This window comes from Chelmon rostratus, chromosome 6 (genome assembly GCF_017976325.1).
Source record: "Chelmon rostratus isolate fCheRos1 chromosome 6, fCheRos1.pri, whole genome shotgun sequence".
Taxonomy (NCBI): Eukaryota; Metazoa; Chordata; class Actinopteri; order Chaetodontiformes; family Chaetodontidae; genus Chelmon; species Chelmon rostratus.
Genome location: NC_055663.1, coordinates 5,319,962 through 5,339,104, shown reverse-complemented (window position 1 = coordinate 5,339,104; position 19,143 = coordinate 5,319,962). Strand labels below are relative to the sequence as shown.

The following is a 19,143-nucleotide window of genomic DNA, read 5'->3' as shown; positions in this document are numbered from 1 at the left end:
CACCTTTAAAGTGATTGCAAATAATTTGACTACCATCCTAATTTAGACAGGCAGTAAACCAGTGCACCAGGTTCATGTGGGAGCACTGTGGAGTTTTTGATTGCAATCATGCAGCAGACTACAAAGAACTGCAATAGTTTGGACTGAGACAAAGTAATGTTGTTCAAGCTGAAAGTTAAAGGGCCAGAGCTGGACAAAGTTTTTAATTCATTAAAAAAAGGAGGTGACTGAATCACAGACAATGTTTCTTTAGTTCAACCAGGAATCAAAAAGTGACCCCTACAGGTTTCTGGAAACCTCCTTTGAGTTAGAAGCCAGGGAACCATTGTGCTGTTGACAGATTTCAAATGTCAGATTTGAAGAAAACGCAAGAACTTGTTTTGTGATTTAACTGCGGGAAAATATGAGGCCCCAGACGCTAATCTCGTTAAAACAGTTATGTAAAATAAGCCCATTTTAAATTTCCCTTGGTTTTACAAATACACTAAGCTGGCACAGCAAAGATAAACTGACTAATCATATACCCAAAAGGGTGCATGTGAAGACAGAATAAAGCAAGTACCCGCACTGAGCCCTGAGGAACTCCACAGGTCAAAGGAACACTATTAGTCACTTTGTCAGTGGTGGATACAAAAAAGTAGCAATTAGATAAGTAGATAGAAAACCATCAAGAACTATCAGAACTAAATATATTCGCCTTCCACTTGTTCTTATCATCTGGTTTGCAATGGTGATTTCTGGAAAACTGTCCAAAAAAAAGACTGAATTCTAAATTATAATGCTGTTTAACAATTGCAGTGTCTTTTCAATGTGACAAGCAGTGATGATGCTACGTGTGCAATGATGAAGGAGCCATTTGCATCTTAAGATAAATAATACAATCCTGTGTTGATCTCACAGGGAAGCCCACCTTCCCTGACAGGGTGGGGTCGGAGGGCAAGCTCTGCTGCAGCACAGCAGCCTGGAGCTGGTGGGGAGTCAGCGTCTTGCTCGATGACACTTCAGCAGATGCTTGATGACAACCTGGGTCATGTGGGTGAAGGCCAGTCTTTCTGACCACCTGTCCACTCTGGGTAATGTGAAAGTGAACCTAGTACACTCACTGACATTATCACTGATGCAGCAGATTTTTTTTGTCTCTCTTTTATTTATTTAATTGTTTCCCTTGCTTGAAAATTACACATTTTACTAGTATTTACATAAAGTGTGTTGTGGTCTCATTAAAGGATTTACCAAAAGAAGAGGTGCAGAAGACCTATGGTTTTAATTAAGTCTACCTCTAAAATCATTTTAACAACAGCTGCAGTGGGAGAGGGGAAATGGGACTCTGAGTAACACTACACTGATATTAAGCAGCATTAGTGCAACATTGTTGTAAATGAATCTGTCCAGAGTGGCCGCTAACAAGGTTTCTGCTGATCAATCCGGTGATAGGCTTATCACAGATCTGTGTCATAGATGATTACCAGACCCGGAGGGTTAAATCCTCTGATAATAAGCTTTTTCCACCACTATTTAATAAGAAAATGTGTGCTGTTTATGCATCCACACACTGTAGTACAGTTCCTGACTTAATAGATATGCATACCTGTTTCTGTTTCCGTGTTTTTTAAACTGGAGTTTCTACTTTATACAAGAGGTTAGTTGATTAGTGAATAATTAGATTATTTTTCAGTCTAATTACCTCATTTATGCCGGAGGAGTACAATCATTTACAATTAGTATTTTCAACGAAACCAATCGGAAAAGCTCAGATCTCAGCGACAGGGTCTTCCTCTTATATGAAACGTTTGAGAATGTTGGAAAATACATTTATTACTCTTATACACTTATTTGCTGGCTGAGACCTGAAGATTGATGCAACACTAATTCGACACGTGCATTAAACATCAAGCTACAGCTAGCAGTCGATTAGTTTATCTTGCAACTAGTCATTAGCTAATGGCCGCAGGCTGTAATTTCATATCAGTGCACAGATCTTCTCATTGACCTTTCAGCAATGAAAATGAATAAGTGATTTTTCAAATGCTACTGCACGAGCTATTGCTTTAAGAAATCTGAAAATGTCTGACAATTCTGTGGGGAAAAGCACATTCTGGGTTTTGGTTAACATCAGGAACAAATGGAGATGATGTTCCCCCTTTCACAGAAATGATTCTACTTCTGTTACTTCATTCTTTGTAAAAACAGCGTGTGTGCAGATGTAGCAGTTCACTTTGATTGATTTTAAACAAATCTCAGACTGCCTTTTCATAAATGTTATCCTTAGTCGATAATATGTGACTCTGAAATTGGTACTATCTACTATTATTTCTTCAGTCCCCAATTCTGACTAAGTAAGCTGCAAATTTGCTACCAAAATGCTGAACTCAACTTATTATTTCAAGAACTACTGCTTACTTTTCAAAAACACATCAATAGAGCTGGTTTATTCATGATCCTCCTGATGTGAAATCTTAAAAATCTACAGAGGACGGAGCAGACATCTTTAGAAATAGTAAAGATCAGGTTAAGTACAATCACAGTACAAATACTATGAGCCCCCATTTGGCATTCTGCCATGGCTTGAAATTACTATGAACCACTTTGCTGTTATAAATAGAGAAATTCACCCTACCATTGACCCTACCAAACCCCTTTTGTAACAGAATGCTTATTATCCTGAAGATGAAGTACTGGCAAAGAGCAAATTATTTTCCATCTTATTGGCATATTCCCCAGACACTGGAAACTGCCATTGTGAAGCATCTCTTGAAGAAAAGAAACTGAGATCCTTCAGGCCCAATTTGGGCCAGTTTCAAACAGTTATTCAGTAAAACCACTGGAAAGATTTTAACAGCTATTCTGACTGTGCGTCAAGTGAAAATAGTCACTCGCAGTGACAAATCCCCACAAATCTATCACCCAACTCTGCAGAGCTTTCACGTTTACCTTGTCTTTTGTTTGAATTTAGTTGTAACTGTGAAGCACTTTGTAACCCCCGTTCTATACTATAGAAACAAATTTTGCTAACTTATTTCAACACTATTGCAACAGAAATATGGGCTACGGCAAATTGTAGCTCCCTCCAGCTGCCCAGCACCACATGGCAGACAGAGTGGCCACTTCAGAGTGGCTCAACTTCTTCATCTTCACTCCTCTTGTTGACTGCTTGATGAAGAAGAACATTTGGGAGCAGAGCTCTGATGTTACGGTTACATGAGGATCTGAGAGAGGCAACAACACAGCGCACAGTGGAGCCGCATATGTGCGACACGTATAATATACACACGTTAACCGTCGCTAATCAGACTGTTTCAGCGTATTGTGTGAGCATCCTCCAAGTGAGAAAAAACAAGTTTGTCCAGGCTTTTCATGTTCAACGCAGCAGAGAGACAGAAAAAATGACGTTCGATTCACAAGCATGCTGTACTCACTAGTATGAAACTACAGAGATGTGTGAGGCTCTATGGCAGAGTTTTAAATTGGCTTATGTCTCGTCTGTCTGGCAGAGACTGTGCTGTCTGCTCTCTCAGTGACCCCAAGGCTGCATTCTAGGACCAGTGTTGTTCAGACTTTAAATGCAACCACTGAAAATATTATCAGCAAACACAGAACTGCTTTTTATTGCCATGTAGACCGCATACAGCTATAGAGAGGGCGAAAGAGATGGTTACGATTAAGGTGAACATTTAATAAAGGTCTGGGTCGAATGTCTCGCCATCCACCATCCACTACCCCCATCTCCACACCCTGCTGCGCTACATAAACACCGCATTATTTCCTGCACTGGCACTGAATGCTGGCACTGGAAGAAAATCATGCGGTGCAGAATCAGCTGATATGGACATAATTCCATATCACTCAATGATATAAATCCTGCTCGTAAATTACTCAAATATATTCATCAGGTCTATTCTTTTATGTCACAAACTGTCCTACAACTGATCAAAGACAGAAGTTCTTATAATTAGAGCACAGGCTCTGAGACAGAAGTTGTGCAGTGACTTAAAATCCTTGACACAAAATCTCAAGCCCCAAGCTAGTAACCTTGGTCTGCTTTTTGATCCCCATCTGAATTTTGAAGCTTGCGCACAAAATATCAACAGCACTGCCTTTATCATCTTAGGAAATCCTGCAGACGCACTGCCACATCTCTTCCATACAGATACCAAAGGACCTATGGGTGCTTTGATGCTTGACTGTAGGACTGTAGGGCCTTCTTTTGTGGTCTGCCCAAGACGGCTTTAGACAAACTGCGGACCAACCAAAATGCAGCATTTGTTCATTCATCTGGCGCCGTCCGTTCAGTCTTTCCATCGTCTACCACGAATGCCGATACAGAAGCTGGTTTCAGTGTCCGGAGACGTGTTCTGTTGGCATTTTCAATGGAAATCTTAGATATGGGTTTTAGCTCATAGTTTCCGGTTTATCTGCAAACCAATTTCTTCATTTTTAACATCTTGTTCTGTCGCTACTTTTAAGATCTCTGTCATTCTGTTTTATGTTAATGTGGCCCATGAAGGGCTCGGCCATCTGGGGACACACCTTACCGAGGTGTTGTTCCTGTAAAGAGTAGCCTTTGGGATGCACAGAGGATCATTTCTGTGTTCCATGATGACGACTACTTGATGTCTTTGAGTGGACACAGAGGTGCAGTGCTATTTTGGTACGGAGGTTTCATGCTTAACCGGATACAATAACAGAGTAAGCGTTTTCTTCATTTCTGTGCAATGCACTTTGTGTTGCAGTCTTGCACAAAAATCACCATTAAAAAAAAGTTTGAATATCTGGTTTTAAAAAGAGTGTGTGTGTGTGTATGTGTGTGTGTGTGTGTGTGTGTGTGTGTGACACATGTCTGTGTGTCAGAGCAGCTCCGGTGTTCACATGGCGTTTGCAGCGTTCCCTGTGTATATTTATCTGAGTGTGATAGTATCTGTGTATGCTGTGAACCTGCCTTACACAATTCTCGCCCGCTTCTCTGCGGCTGCAAAGCACACACACACATTCACCCCACCTCCACCAACCCCCCCGCCCCCTTGTCACTGACACACGCCCACCGATTGGCCGCCGCTGAAGCAAGGCATAAGCTGTTCCCTAGCAACAGAGCGCTGGTTAGCCAATAGGGGGCCTTCTGTGAGGAAGGGGCTAATTTGCCAGTCTGCTGTTACTAAGGTGCAGAGAGGACCGCTGGGGTTCTCTCTCCGCCTGTATGTGTGTGTGTGTGTGTGTCAGTGTGTGTGTTTTAGGCTTCATGCTTTCAAGTAGCAGGTAGCAGCAGCAGCCACTAAACTACAGAATAACCGCTTCATTCACTGTGCCAGAGTCATCACACTGCTGCAGACAAATTGGTATTAAAGTGAGCAAGTTGTGTGAGGAGTGTGGAACTGTACTTAACAGTTTACACACAAGTAGAGCATGTGTGTGTGTGTGTGAGAGAGAGAGAGAGAGAGAGAGAGTGAGAGAGCTTGTATTCATAATGTGCCCTCTGCATGTCTGTGGTGCACGATGTGTGGTTCTCAGTTGCTGCTGATTTTCCTGTTAGTTTCATTAGCTAATGCTGTGACCGTATTATCATCCAGGATTAGCATGATTGGGGCCGTCCACCAGCCCGAGTCAAGACGTAGCCAAAAAAATTATATTATAACGGCGTAATCCTCCCTGCTCGCTCGCAGTACAAAAAATCTTTCTTTATTTCACAAGGTTAAACCTTGTGCCTCTCCCCCAGGATTATCTTAATATGTGGGATAACATTGTGTTATGTCACTAGGGATGGAATGTATCCTCATGAAAGTGGGCAACAAATCCTTTTAGTCAAATCAATGTGTGGCAGTGACACGACAGATATGACAAATGCACCATACAGCTGCTGTCCAGGGTGATATTAAGGCCAAACAGGGCCATGGAGGCCTAACCACTGAAATTAAGCTGCAACAATAAACATTTTTATATTAACAATGGAAAAAAATCCTACATGTAAAGTGAAATGGGTTCCTCAGTGACTCTACACTTTCTCTCAGCTCTCATCAGTGTTGCAAGTTTGCAGCTGCAGTAAAAAGCTCTGAAAAACTCACTTTAAAGCGACCTGCCCAGCACCACACAGCAGCTGAAGTTATCAGCTAGCCGGTGAACATAGCGGAGCATTTAGCTTCTAAGAGACAGATTTCTCCCTGAGGTGTTTGTGAAGACCAAATCAGAGCTAAAAGGAGAGTGACTACTGAACTCACATTCTTCAGGCAGCCAGAATCACGACCACACGTCAGTGCTCATGTTGCTGCATGTGCGCTAGCTGTGTAAATTGCGACTGTTTGCTAAAACCTTTGCAATATCAACTTCATCAAATCATTCAATGTTGTGATTTCAGGAAAATCAATAAATGCAGTTATGAGGAAATCTAAGAAAATGTATTTAAAGATAAAAACTGGACTGGCCTGCACAGACAGCTTTGGCCTTATCCTCCAGCATCAGTGTTAGACCTCACTGATGTTCTTGTGGCTGAATGGGAGCAAATCCCTGCAGCCAGGTATTAAAATCATGTAGAAAGTCTTGCCAGATGAGTGGCAGCTGTTATAGCACCAAATGAATTCTGAGGGTGTTGTGCAGAGACGTTCAGCAATATGTTTATGTTGCCATATACTTTTGGAGTAGCATACTGCATTTATTATGGAACATTTTTTAATCTTAGTATTTGATCTATTTTAGCATTTTCTTTCAGCCATCCTTTGTTATCAGTTCCTTTAATAATGTACCCATCAGGTTCATTTGTGTAACTCCACTGGGTAAATGTATATACCCCAAAATAAACACAATTAATGAAAATTCATTAAGATTCATTGGAAACACTGGTAATGATTGTTACAGCCATTAATGAGACCATCAATTTGCGTCATGCTTGTCACATGAACTTACTGACAGCCACATGCCTACATCAGTGAGATCACAGGAGTAACGGCGCTGATGTAGCGAGCTGATGACCTGTTGAAAACGGCGCAAAACGCTTTATTGCTTCAGAGGCACCACATGAGTGATGAAAATCCTCCGTCGAGCTGAGGGGAGCTGGAGAGCTGCGTAATAATTCTCTGCAGGGTCGTCATTACAAGCAGCACCTTCCACACAAACGTGGCCATGTGATCCATTGAGAATCTAATAATATTGATCATAGCCACTTTCTTGCGTATTTAACTTCAAAATCCGTCTGTCTGAATTTATGTGGTTTGAAATTTCAACAATCTAATTACAACTTTTGCAACTTCAAAAACTTGATTTTAAGAACGATGTCTTACGGTCAACAAATTGTGATTGAAAATGACTATACTCAAGCTACTCTTGTTAAATTAAAATTGATTCGCTCAAATTGGATTGGTTAAATTCAGAGCTCTCATTGTTTAAAGCAGGAAATAGTCACAGGGTTGGCGGTTTTGTGGCGTATTTTGCGTCTACAGGATCATTCTTGAAACAGTTTTATACAGCAGCTTCATCAGTGGTCGGATTTCTTTAATGCTGCAAAAAAAAAAAAAAAGTCCTATGAAAGATTTAAAGCTGCACCAAAGGCAACTCAGCACTGATGAAATTTTCGGAAGTTTGTAAGACTAGAAATCTAATGTTATGGGTCAATAGTTTATTCACAGGGGCTGGTGAGGTGAAGACGATGATGAAGATATTCAGCCTGTGCTAAGTGCTGGAAGGGGTGCTCGCTTGCTTACTAATGTTGAATGTTGATACTTTCACTGTCAGAGTTGTATTTTTCTCCTACATTTAAGCCCACGCTGCCCGAGCACCGGAGGGATTTTCAGCCGGTGACCATCCAAACCACCTCCCAGTCACAGGTGCGATGCCCTGTTCAGACTATCAGCCATCAGCCATCAGCTGTGCGGTGTGGTCTGTTTGCCCCGTGCAGCCTCACCCTCCTCTCTCAGAGCTAAGTGTTGTGTTTGTGTGTCACAGTAGTGTTTGAGTCTTACTGAGTTGCCTTTGCTCCGCGTGAGGCTGAGGTCCTGCTGCTCTGGTGTGATGGGGGAGGACTTCAGAGGGGGGGAGAGGGTGAGGTCCCGACGTAGAGGCCGCGAATCCATCTTCTCCCCCGTTTTGTCCAGCTTGTCTTTACCCCCCTCCCTCCCCTCCTTCCCCTCCCTCCCATCACGGTTCTTATGCCTCTGTCGTTGCACAGTGTGCGAGCGCCCCTCTCCGTGAGCGTGACTGTGTCCGTGCCTCTCCTCCCCGTGCCCATGGGGCTTGTGGGTAGTGGAGTCTCTGGGCTGTAAAGGCTTCATCTCCATCTCATAGTTGCTAATTTTCTCCTCATCCTGCTCCAGCAGCCGGCCTCCTCTGCCGTGCACGCCCCTGTGCCCGGACGTCCATGAGGCAGATGAGGATGACTCCGTCCACCTGTCCCCTCTGGCCTGTCTGTGATTGGATGATCCGTGCTCCCTGGACTTGTGATTGGAGGAGCTGTGTTTGTGTCCGTTGGTCCGGCTCGCTCCTCGTCCGCTGACCCCACCTCCTCCTTTTGACAACACCCCTCTCCTCTTGTCCTCGCTCCAGCTGTTGGCCCGTGGGTACTCCCCCCTCCCTCCTCCGCCGCCTTCACCTGCCCCGCTTCCTCCCTCCATCAACACCTGGATCTCCGTCTGCCCTCCTCCCCCACCTTTCTCACCCTTTTCTCCTCCATCCTTCCCCCTGTCCCCGTGGTCCACAGCGCTCTGCCGATGGAAGCGGGCACTCTTGCTGCGCTGGGAAGGCCGAGCGGGGGGAGGCGGAGTGTGGGGCGGCGAGGAAGAAGGGGGGCTGAGGTCTGGAGTTGCAGCATCATTAGAGGGGTCGTCTGAGCCCGCGCTCTTCACGTAGAGGTCGGGGCTGTCGGCGGTGCCGGCGCTACTTGACAGCCCCTCTCCCTCCACCTCGCTGGACACCTGACGTTTGGGGCGCTGCACCTCCATGCCTGCAAAAGACAGATGACATCAGAAAGATGGCGGACATTTGATGCTCAACGGACATTCTCTCCATGCTCAGTGGAATTACCAGGTTGTCACTTCTGACTACTTTACTACTTATTACTACTTTACATGAATTAGACCAAATGATGTTGTAGACTGATATGTAAGATCTGATCTGATCAACTACATGGCCGGGCATGCTGGAAAGCAGACAGCTGTGAAAATGAAAAGTTCTCTTTGTGAGTTAATTAATCTCAGTTGAGAAAAAGTCAAAAGGCCCTTCCCCCCTCTTTCAAAAAAACCTTTCTTTCAAACAACCTTCCCTTCTCTGATCCCCTCTTCCCCCACTAAAACTCATTTTTGTACAGTCCCTCAGTTTTCATTTGAGAACAGTTGCGAAAAGAAACAGTGGGGTACATGATGATGTCCAGGGTGTACGTATCAACACAAACACGCTGCAAAATGTCAGCGCTGATCCCTGCTGACATAAATGTCCTCACAATAACATGGAGTGTGTTTTTTTTTTTTTTTTAAGCGGTGTGAGAAACAGACAGCCACTGAGAGCAGAATTGATGGCAAAAGAACAATCACTGTCATCTCAGGTATCTGTGTGTGGGAGTGTACAGTACGTGTCATGAAGTCAGTGTGTGTGTGTGTGTGTGTGTGTGTGTGTGTGTCTTTGTCACAGCGCTAAGTAGTGCATGTTCTTGTGGGTTGGCTACCTGCAGTGCTGTACGGGTGTGAGTGACAGAGGCAGAAACGCAAAGCTGGAGGGTGGTAAACACTGACCTTTATCACCGACCCACACACACACACACACACACACGTACAGTATGTGTTTTGTTTGTTCATGCATGTGCACAGACGTTTTGTTTAGTATATGTCTGCTTGGCTGGGCTTGTAGGTTATGGACATGTGCTGCAGTATACACAGTATGCATGCTGTGATGTTGCTGAGTGTGTGCGCCCACCATTTCCCGGGTGCTGGAAGGAAGGGGAGAACTGCTTGGCGGTGACCCTCGCCATGCGACTCTCTTCCTGGGCTTTCTGAGCTGCTCCTACTGCTGCCTCTGCTTTGCCCTGTGCATGAGCCGTCCTGACACACAAACGACAGAACGGAAAGAGTAAAACACATACATCAAACTTTATCTTTAAATGTTTTAAAATGAGAAAAGAATAGAAAAGAATCTTGGTGGTGTGCAAAACTAATTACTAACTACTGGAAAAAGTATAGCAGTTTGGAAAGAGATAAGGAAGTCAAGTTCACAAGAACAGAACAGAATAGAAAAACAGTGTCCAGAAATACAGTCGGTTAAAAAAACACAGGAACTGACCTTTTGTAACAATGAAAGTGCGAACAGTGCACCACAGTATTTCAGTGTTTCACTGATTCCTGATATTTATGGTTCAGCCCTGGCTTTTTCAAAACACACAGGACCCTCAGACTGCAACCAGTTCACCTCCATTAACTTCGTCTGGTGTTTGTTGCCCAAGTGTTGATGGGATACGTTATAATGTGCACCCAAAACTTCGATGGTTGGACGAAAAGTTTAGGGCACTTTATACAAATGAAGAAGTCTGTCTGATCTCATACTTACTCCAAAGGACTCCACTACCAGTAACACTGACAGTGTGGACTCCAGTCAGAGTCAATGGCAGAGAGAGCAGGACAGAACAGAGGTTGAGCTAGCTGAGATTCAGCAAAGTGTTGATGGAAAACAACCTGAAAGCACTTCTCTGCTGAAAAAACGGTCTGACCAACAAGGCCGCTTTTCCAGCATCGCTTTCTCTCACAGATGCAGCCTGATAATCACACTGGGCTGCCACTTCATTTCACACTCAGCGTGAAACTGTGTTCATGTCAGCTGATTTCATGTTGGGACGCGGGTTATCTTGCTTTGATTCGCTCTAACCAGTGAGTCACGTATCCGTCCCACCAACCTCGTCCTCAGTTGACACGGACGCTGCAGTAGCGGTTGCTAGGAGCAGTTCACGTTTTTCATACTGATTAAAGGTATCTGGGTAGATAAGAAGATCACCTTCCTATAATTAAGAAGATCTGATTGATCAACCGTTTCTCCAAACAATGCCAAGCAACGCCTATGATTCTAACTTTCATGTCAATGTGTTGCCTTAAATTAGGCTCTCGTCTTATCCAAATGTTCTTTTGTCACTATGGGGACCAAAGGAAACAGCACATATTACACAACTCTTCATACATTTTGATGTATAACGCTTTGAAGAAAACACTGTTTGTTAGCTACTATTCGAAGGCCCTGCTAACATTCAGGACACTATTTCCTGTGCTTCTGGGAACTGAAATGATACATCAACATCCAATCACATCACTGCTGTGCCCACATTAAGCATCTATTCTCAGGTATCATTATTAAAAGAACATGCAGCATTCATATCTGAGTTATCTCCTCTATTGTGTCTTGTTATGGCTGACGAATCTCATTATAAAAGACACCTGAACCAGAGGGTGAAAAACACACACCCAGACACCTACACACCTACACACACACACACACACAAAGACAAGACTGTCGACAGCATGTAGGCAGCAGCATATTACATGATATCTCACACAGTAGCGATGGGAGCACAATTATTACAGAGCTACACAATGATGAGATAGAGTGCATTCATCTGTTTACACGAATTATAATCTTTTACTTGAAAATGTGTTTATTATCACAAAATAATGCATCCAACTGCCTCTGCTTGGCGGGCTTTTCACATCTCCTTCATCTCTCCAACTGCTCCTCTACAGCGTCCTTTTCACGTCTCCCTCACTGCCCATGTCACTTTCTGCCTGTCCCTAATTGCTCCTTCCTTCTTCATCACAATCCCATTTTCATCTGCCTCTTGTCCCATCCTTTCTTTCTTTCTCTCCTTCTCTCTGGTTACATCAAATAGATCTTTTCTCTCAATCTCAACCCTCCCCTCACCTTTGTCTTCTCGCTCTATCTTCCTCTGTCTTTCGAAGGGCTCTTGACTTGTGTAAAATAACCTCTCCATCCCTCCCTTTTTCTCTCTCTGGGCAGTAACAGTCTTGATGCAGTGTTGCATGTCGATGGCTATTGATTTTTTGCTCTTCGCCTCTCTGTTTCTCTTTGCCCCTCTCTGCACTCTCTGCCAGCACTGCTATGCCAGGCCCACAGTATACTCAACACCACCATGTGTGTGAGTGTGTGCTTGTTGGCTGTGGGGGAGGTGAGGTGTAAAAAGAGAGAAGAAGACTGTCTTACTGTTTCACATGACATAATCGCATGTAGGATTTGTTTTGCCAGAAGTCTCATATTCGCAAGGTTTGAATGTCATGAATAAACTGCTTCCCATGCAGTCACATTGATCTGGCACAACCTGCTCTCACCTTGGTGCTCACGCCACAACACCAAAGAATCTCTCTGTCTCTCTCACGTTCATCCTCCACAACTTCCTGTCCCACTCCTGTCTTCCCTGGGAACAACCTGTTTCTGGATGAATCAACTACCTGCAGAGAAAAAAAGCTGCCTTTTCAATGGCAGCTTGATTATACAACACAACATCCTGTCCAAAAGAAAAAAGCGATGCAGATGGAGGGCAAGAAGACAGAAAGGAAAGGGAGATGGAGCGAGGTGATGAGGAGAGGGAGGGAGGAGAGTCAGGTTAGGTGTTCGACATCAATGAATCATTACCAGGTTGTGAGACAGCGTAATAACAGCGGCGCCCAAAAGATTGACAACCTCTACAGCAAAGCATCAATTAGTCAAATTAACAGAAACACTTATCCTCAGCAATTTTCATAATCAAGTTACTGTTTCAGTCACGCTAACGTCAGCATGCTAACATGCTCGCAATGACAATGCTAACACGCTGACATTTATGTTGTATGTTTATCCTGTTCACCGTCTTAGCTTAGCCTGTTAGCATGCTAACATTGCCTAATTAGCATTAAAGACAAAGTACAGCTGAGGCTTCGTTTTGCAGGAGTTTTGTCGTAAACCAAATCAATATTAAAATTTTCTCCTGATGATGAGCTGGCTCAAGCTTCTCAAACGTGACGATTTGCTACTCTTCTCTCTTTGATAAAGCTGTAAATTGAATACTTGGGGTTTTGGACTGATGGATACAAGCGATTTGGCGACGTCACGTGGAGCTCTGAAAACTTTTGATGAAAAAAAACATTGATAACAGATCAACCGATGATAGAAGTGATCATTTTTAGTTAGTTGCTCAGCTCTAGTGTCATATGCTCATAGTAAAGGACCCTTCAATAAGCTCGTCACGTTTGATTGACTAATCCCAACCAGCTTTTCTTGCAATTCTAGCAGGTATGCTGGTAGATTTAACCCCAAGTTACATATGGTAATAACCTACACCTTAACCCAAGGCTAAAGCTAAATGTCACAGAAAGTGGGAGGAGGATTGTTCATATATCGCAGGACGAAGCCTACAGCTCTAGTACAATATTACAGAATGAGAAATAAACGTGATCAAAGTGTGCTTTTTCTGTAAGAACCCTGTTTGCATTACAGAAAAACATTCTTGGACAAGCAGCTTGTATTATTCATTTTTTCAAATAGCATGTTTGCTTTACAAGAGAAAAGGGTTTTTAAGAATAAGGAATAATCCATGAGTTTGGCAAAGGTAACGTGTTCTTTAGTGAAGAGGACAGAACTGCTACCTGACGTTGCAGCATCTTGGTTTTCACACAATGGATGTTCCAGGACATGGCAGGATTTTTTTATTGTAACCTGCAGTCCTACAAGATAACGCAGTTAGCCAATGACATGACCCTTGGCTTTGGGAAAGTTATTATAGATAGTAAGTTAGCCAGGCATGCTAATGTTTCCAGCTAAATGCTCATCTTACAAAGAGCAGATAAACACACTGCTTAGCATTTCCGTATAATGCTTCTCTTGTGTTTTTGACTTTGGTAAAGCTAAAAACAAAAGACACAACTGTCCAAGCTCTCTACATCAAGTATCAGCCTCACTACAGGCCCAGTGCACACCACTTCAGCATGCATCCAAACCCCTGTCATGCAGCCGCTAAACTATGATTGTACTATCACTGTTCACTGTAAAGAAGGCTAACACATACACTTTGACACTGGTACACTGATGTTTAAATGGTACGTGTAGCAGCTTTAAGAGGACAGAGTGAATGAGCAGGGATACCAATGGCAAAAGCAGGAGAGAAATAAAGGAAGACAGCGAAGAAGAGGAGACTCAAAACAAACACAAGACAGAAGCAAAATACACACAGAAGAAGATAGACAAGCACACTGAGGTGAGGCGAGGAGACAGGGAGGGAAAATCTAATCCAGGACTCATGCTAAGCTCTTCCATCATCTCTGTCATTACTCTGAACCAGCTGATGATGATGATGATTCATACCTGAATATCTAACAGAGCTTTCCGGTTTGCATCACTGCTAATAGCGCATGTGTGTGCGTGCATGCCTGTGAGCGTGTGTGTTGTTCTTCAGGCTTGCTGATGAAACGAGGTCACAGGATTGCAGTGAGTGGCTCCGTCCACAAAGCACAGTGAGTCACTGTTGTGTTTATCTGGTACTAACTAATCACAGGTAGCCTGATGTCACATCAGTTACATCAGCACATGTGACAACAGCGACCAGGGCACATCAGCCGAGTATCATACACACACACACAAATCAGGGATTTACTGTAACGCCAGGCACGTGGACAGCTGATACAGAATATCTACCAGATCCAGGATTTTATTCTGGAGCTCACCCTGACCTTTGACCTCTCTGCCTTCAAACATGGATAGCACAGATTATTCATTCATTCAAAGGTTTATTTAAAGGTCCAGTGTGCAAGATACGGCATAAATGGAATATAATATTCATAAGATTGTTTTGATTTGTGTATAATCACATAAAAATAAGAATCGTTGTTACAGAGGGAGCGGGTCCTCTTCCACCGAGTCTGCCATGTTGTATCGCCATGTTTCTACAGTAGCCCAGAGAGACAAAGCAAACACTGGGTCTAGAGACCGCCTTTCACGTTTTTTGTGAGTCTTGCGGCCACCGTAGGTTCTCCTGCATACTAGAGGTATTAAGTTGGTTGTCTGCAACTTCACCACTAGATGGCACTAAATCCTACACACTGGGCCTTTAAGACTCGGGGAATCAATTGAGGGAGACCCTTATTTTCAACAATGCCAAGAATGACAAATATACAGTATCAAACATTCAAACATTCAAAAGCAAACCAGTTTACATAGAAATACAAACATACAAAACAATAACAGCATCAGTTAAAACAGCTACAGGTCAATAGTGGACGGTTACTGAGTTAAGTTAAGCATCCAAGCAATATAAGAGTATTCAGTTTTAGGTCATGCTTGAAGACATTGACCAGCCAGCCACTGGAGCAAATTAAAAGTTGACAGGGTTTCAATGCAATATGGTGGCAATATGTGACACTTATTTTCCCATCAGGGCTTTAAAGATAAACAGATACCAGTGATTATTATGTCTCATGCAGTGAAGGCCACCCAACCTTATCACAGAGGATACAGTGTTGATTAGTGTAGCTATCATGGGTAATAAACCTCAGGGTTGAGTGGTAAATACAATATAAGGGCTTCCTTATAATTCAAAATTGTTAGGAAAGTTGATTCTGAATAAAAATCCAATCTTTTTGTCGTAATTTGCCAACAAGATTCTTGATTTTAAGATTAAGAAGAGCTTCCTGGAGAGCAATTAAAGAAAGTTGCAGGGTCCATGGCCATTTGCACAGAATTAGCAGTACAATATACAACAGTGTCATCGGCATAAAGATGGGCTTGACAGCCACTCAAACAAGGGATAATATCATCGCTAAAAATGCTGGAGAAGACTGGAGCACACCCTTTGTTAGTAGCAAAAAACTCAGACAAAACATTCTGACGGTCACAAGGTTTTCTACCCCAATCAATATTACATAATGTTTGTTAAAGCAAAGGATGATCAACTGTATGAAAAGCTTTTGAGAGGCAAAAAAAGGTGTCAAAGGGCTTCTTGTTATCTATTGCAGATATTACATCATTTGCAACTAATGCAACAGCTGAATTGGTGCTGTGATTAGCTCGAAATCCAAAGTGGTAAAGACTCAAAACTGAGTGACTTGCAAGAGAAGCCTTGAGTTGGTTGTTTACCAAAGATTTCAGGATTTTTTGCTGAGCAGGGCTGTTTGGAGATTGGGCAGCAATTACTTAAATCATCTCTATCACCACCTTTATGTGAAGGGATTATGTGGGTTGATTTACAAACACTAGCAAATTTGCCATTAGAGATAGAAAGATTGAATATATGTTAATGGTTCAGCAATTATTGCAGCAGACAGCCAAAGCAGGAATCCAGTTGATCATCTCCTGGTACCAAGTACAGTCGATCATTAGGAAAGAAGGGATGAAAGTGGAACTGAGAGGCATGGCTCTCATCATGAGTAAGAAGGGGCCCTGAGTATTCCTTTTCAAATAGATGCCCAGCACCAACAAAGTGTTTGTTGCAGGCTGGCAAATCTCATTCTGCTTGGAAGTCATACAGTCGACATATTTAATGTGTTTAGGGAGGGAATTTGTGGATTTGCTTTTGTTTGAGTCAACATTAAGAAGTTGGATAAACATTCAAAAGTAGCCTGTGAACATTTTTAGAAACACACACACTCCAGGAAGGTTGGACAAAGAGCCACATCATCCTTGAACCAGATTTCTGTTGTGCTTTCTTGGAGCTCAGAGAGTATCTGCAGCAACTATCCTGTGACTGTGTTTCACCTCTCAGGGTTCCTCCTGGTGTTCCACAAGGAAATACCCTGCTGTTCTGTTCTGGGACACAGAGAGGGAGAGGCTGCCCGGTCCCAGGCTATGCTGCTGTCTGAATCTGGGTTAGACAATTCTGTGTGTGTGTGTGTGTGTGGGTGGGTGTATGGGTGTACCACATAGAAAGAGCTGGTGAGAGCTGGTTTAAAGACCAGGCTGCGACTGTACTGTATAAGGATGTGAGCAATTAGTCGACTAGTCGATTAAATGTTAATTATTAAACCCTCGCTAGTGGGCACAAACTTTTTGTTATTGTATTAATGTACAAATTGATAATACAGTATAATGTGCAATTTTCACAATGCACAGCAGGGTCTCTGTTATCCAGTAATGTCATTTTTTTGACCAGGAAAATCTTTTGAAGCTTGACATCATCAAATCTCTCCAGCCACAATGTCCGGTGGAAATAATTCCTGAGTTATTCCAGCTCTACACGCTGTTTTCCTCCCTCTCACTCCTCTCCCAGTTTGGTGGATTAAGTGTTTATTTGGAGTTGGTGGTGACTGCTGTAGCAGTGAAAGAAGAACCAAGATGGTTTTGGTGAGTTTTATTTTATTTATGTCGAGGTTAAATGAAGTGTGTTTTACAATGATAGAATTACATACGGCAGCTGTTTCTTGTTAAACAAAAGGCTCTTACTCTTTAATAAAAAGGTCTCTCTCTGTAGGGATCCTTTCCATACTGCTTTCAGACAGTTAGAATAACAATCAGAGCCCGTCAGTGGAAACAAACACTTTTAGTGGACGTACATTGACGATGCGTAAACACCCGGAGGGATTAGGCTACATTGCAGCCCGTTTCACGGCTGCCGGCTGCAGCGCTCTCCTTCAGTGCTGGGCTGATTTCAAAAATAGTCGTCTCCATTAGTCAGTTACACACAAAAACATAGAACAATAGGGTCCATGAACACAGATGACACTTGACTTGAATTTCCCTCTTTTGTGTGGGGTATTGAAATCTTCCAGCACACGTGGACTGGCATAGGAACCATGATGCACATTGCAAACTGCCACATATTTGAGGGGCATTTAGGAACAATTTAGTTATTTTCAAATGGCTCTTACAATACACACAGTTTCTCAGGGAATATTAGTCATTAGGAACATCCCTAGTACTGTAAATGTAGAAAGTAGCTATTTCTACAGAGCTAACATCAACATGCTAAATTAAGATGTGTTAGCATTAGCTTTGCGGCTCACTGCAGCGCCTTGCCTCACAGAGCCACGAGTGTGGCTGTTGACTCTGACTGCCCTCATGAAATAGGTTAATTCAAGTACTTTTTGTATTGAGAGAACTGGGTTTATCTGCTTTAAGCATGCATAAAGTGGCACCCTACTTTAAACAAGGACACTCTGTCCCTCCCCAAAAATAATTTACCCCCCCCCCCCCCTTTGTACATGAGCTCCTGCCCTCCAAATATCCCAGCACAATCCTCCTCAGCAAACATTAGCTCAAGTTTGACCTGACCGTGTGTCTTTACACCTGCCACTGTGTCTCTTTTTGACGTCTTCACCTGTGGATCCATAGTACAAGTCATGTGGTTCAGTCAGACTTTGTTCAAACCCACAGAACAGGCGGGACATGACTGTTACAAAATAATGCAGAGAGAGAGACAGACAGACAGACAGACAGAGACAGAGAGAGACAGAGACAGACAGACAGACAGACAGAGAGAGACAGACAGACAGACAGAGAGAGAGAGAGACAGAGAAAGACAGAGAGACAGATAAAAGACAGAGAGACAGACAGACAGACAGAGAGACAGACAGACAGAGAGAGAGAGAGAGAGAGACAGAGAGAGAGAGACAGAGAGAGAGATAGGCAGAAACAAAGACGTAAACAAGCAGAATGGCAAAGAAGCAAACAAAGACAAAAGAAACCCAGGTGAAACTGATCAATTATACTTTGTATAATTTTCTTCGATAAATCGATAAATGACGGCCATATTCATTTGGAGGCATTTGTATAAATTACTGTAAACAAACCAGAGCGCCTCACCAGAGTTTAACAGTAAATGTTAAACTGTGGTGAACACTCATCTCATAATACAACATGAACATAGCACAGCTTTGTTGTTGGAAAGCGCCTTGACGGAGTTAGCTAGCATGTGTCCACCTGCTTCAAGAGTTTGTCTTAGCTTAGGCTAAATATGTGCTGGACCAATTTCTCAACTATAATCACAAAGATGAAGCTTAAAATAATTTTCTAAAAAAAAACTAGATAAAATAATTAGCCTATATATACCTTCAGGTGGCTGCCTGACCAAAGTCTTGTCTTAACCACAAGACTTTGGTCATGAATTACCGTAGCACTAAGCCACCTGGTGGATACCACCATGACTCACTCTAATGCACAACAAAAAGGCTCATTTTCTGTTGGAGATGGTTGTTTTACTGTGTGTTTCTGTTGAGTCAG

At 43.0% G+C, this 19,143-nt stretch overlaps 1 protein-coding gene across 1 annotated transcript in view; it reads right to left on the bottom strand.

Annotated features, from left to right (window-relative positions):
* jph3b (junctophilin 3b) overlaps window positions 1-19,143 on the bottom strand; it is a 43,781-nt gene that overhangs the window by 1,218 nt on the left and 23,420 nt on the right. Inside the window, exons 4-5 of the mRNA XM_041939279.1 lie at window positions 9,883-10,007; window positions 7,941-8,917 (exon numbers count right to left, since the gene is read on the bottom strand). Coding sequence (XP_041795213.1) covers window positions 7,941-8,917; window positions 9,883-10,007 — 1,102 coding nt within the window. The remainder of the gene's footprint in view (window positions 1-7,940; window positions 8,918-9,882; window positions 10,008-19,143) is intronic.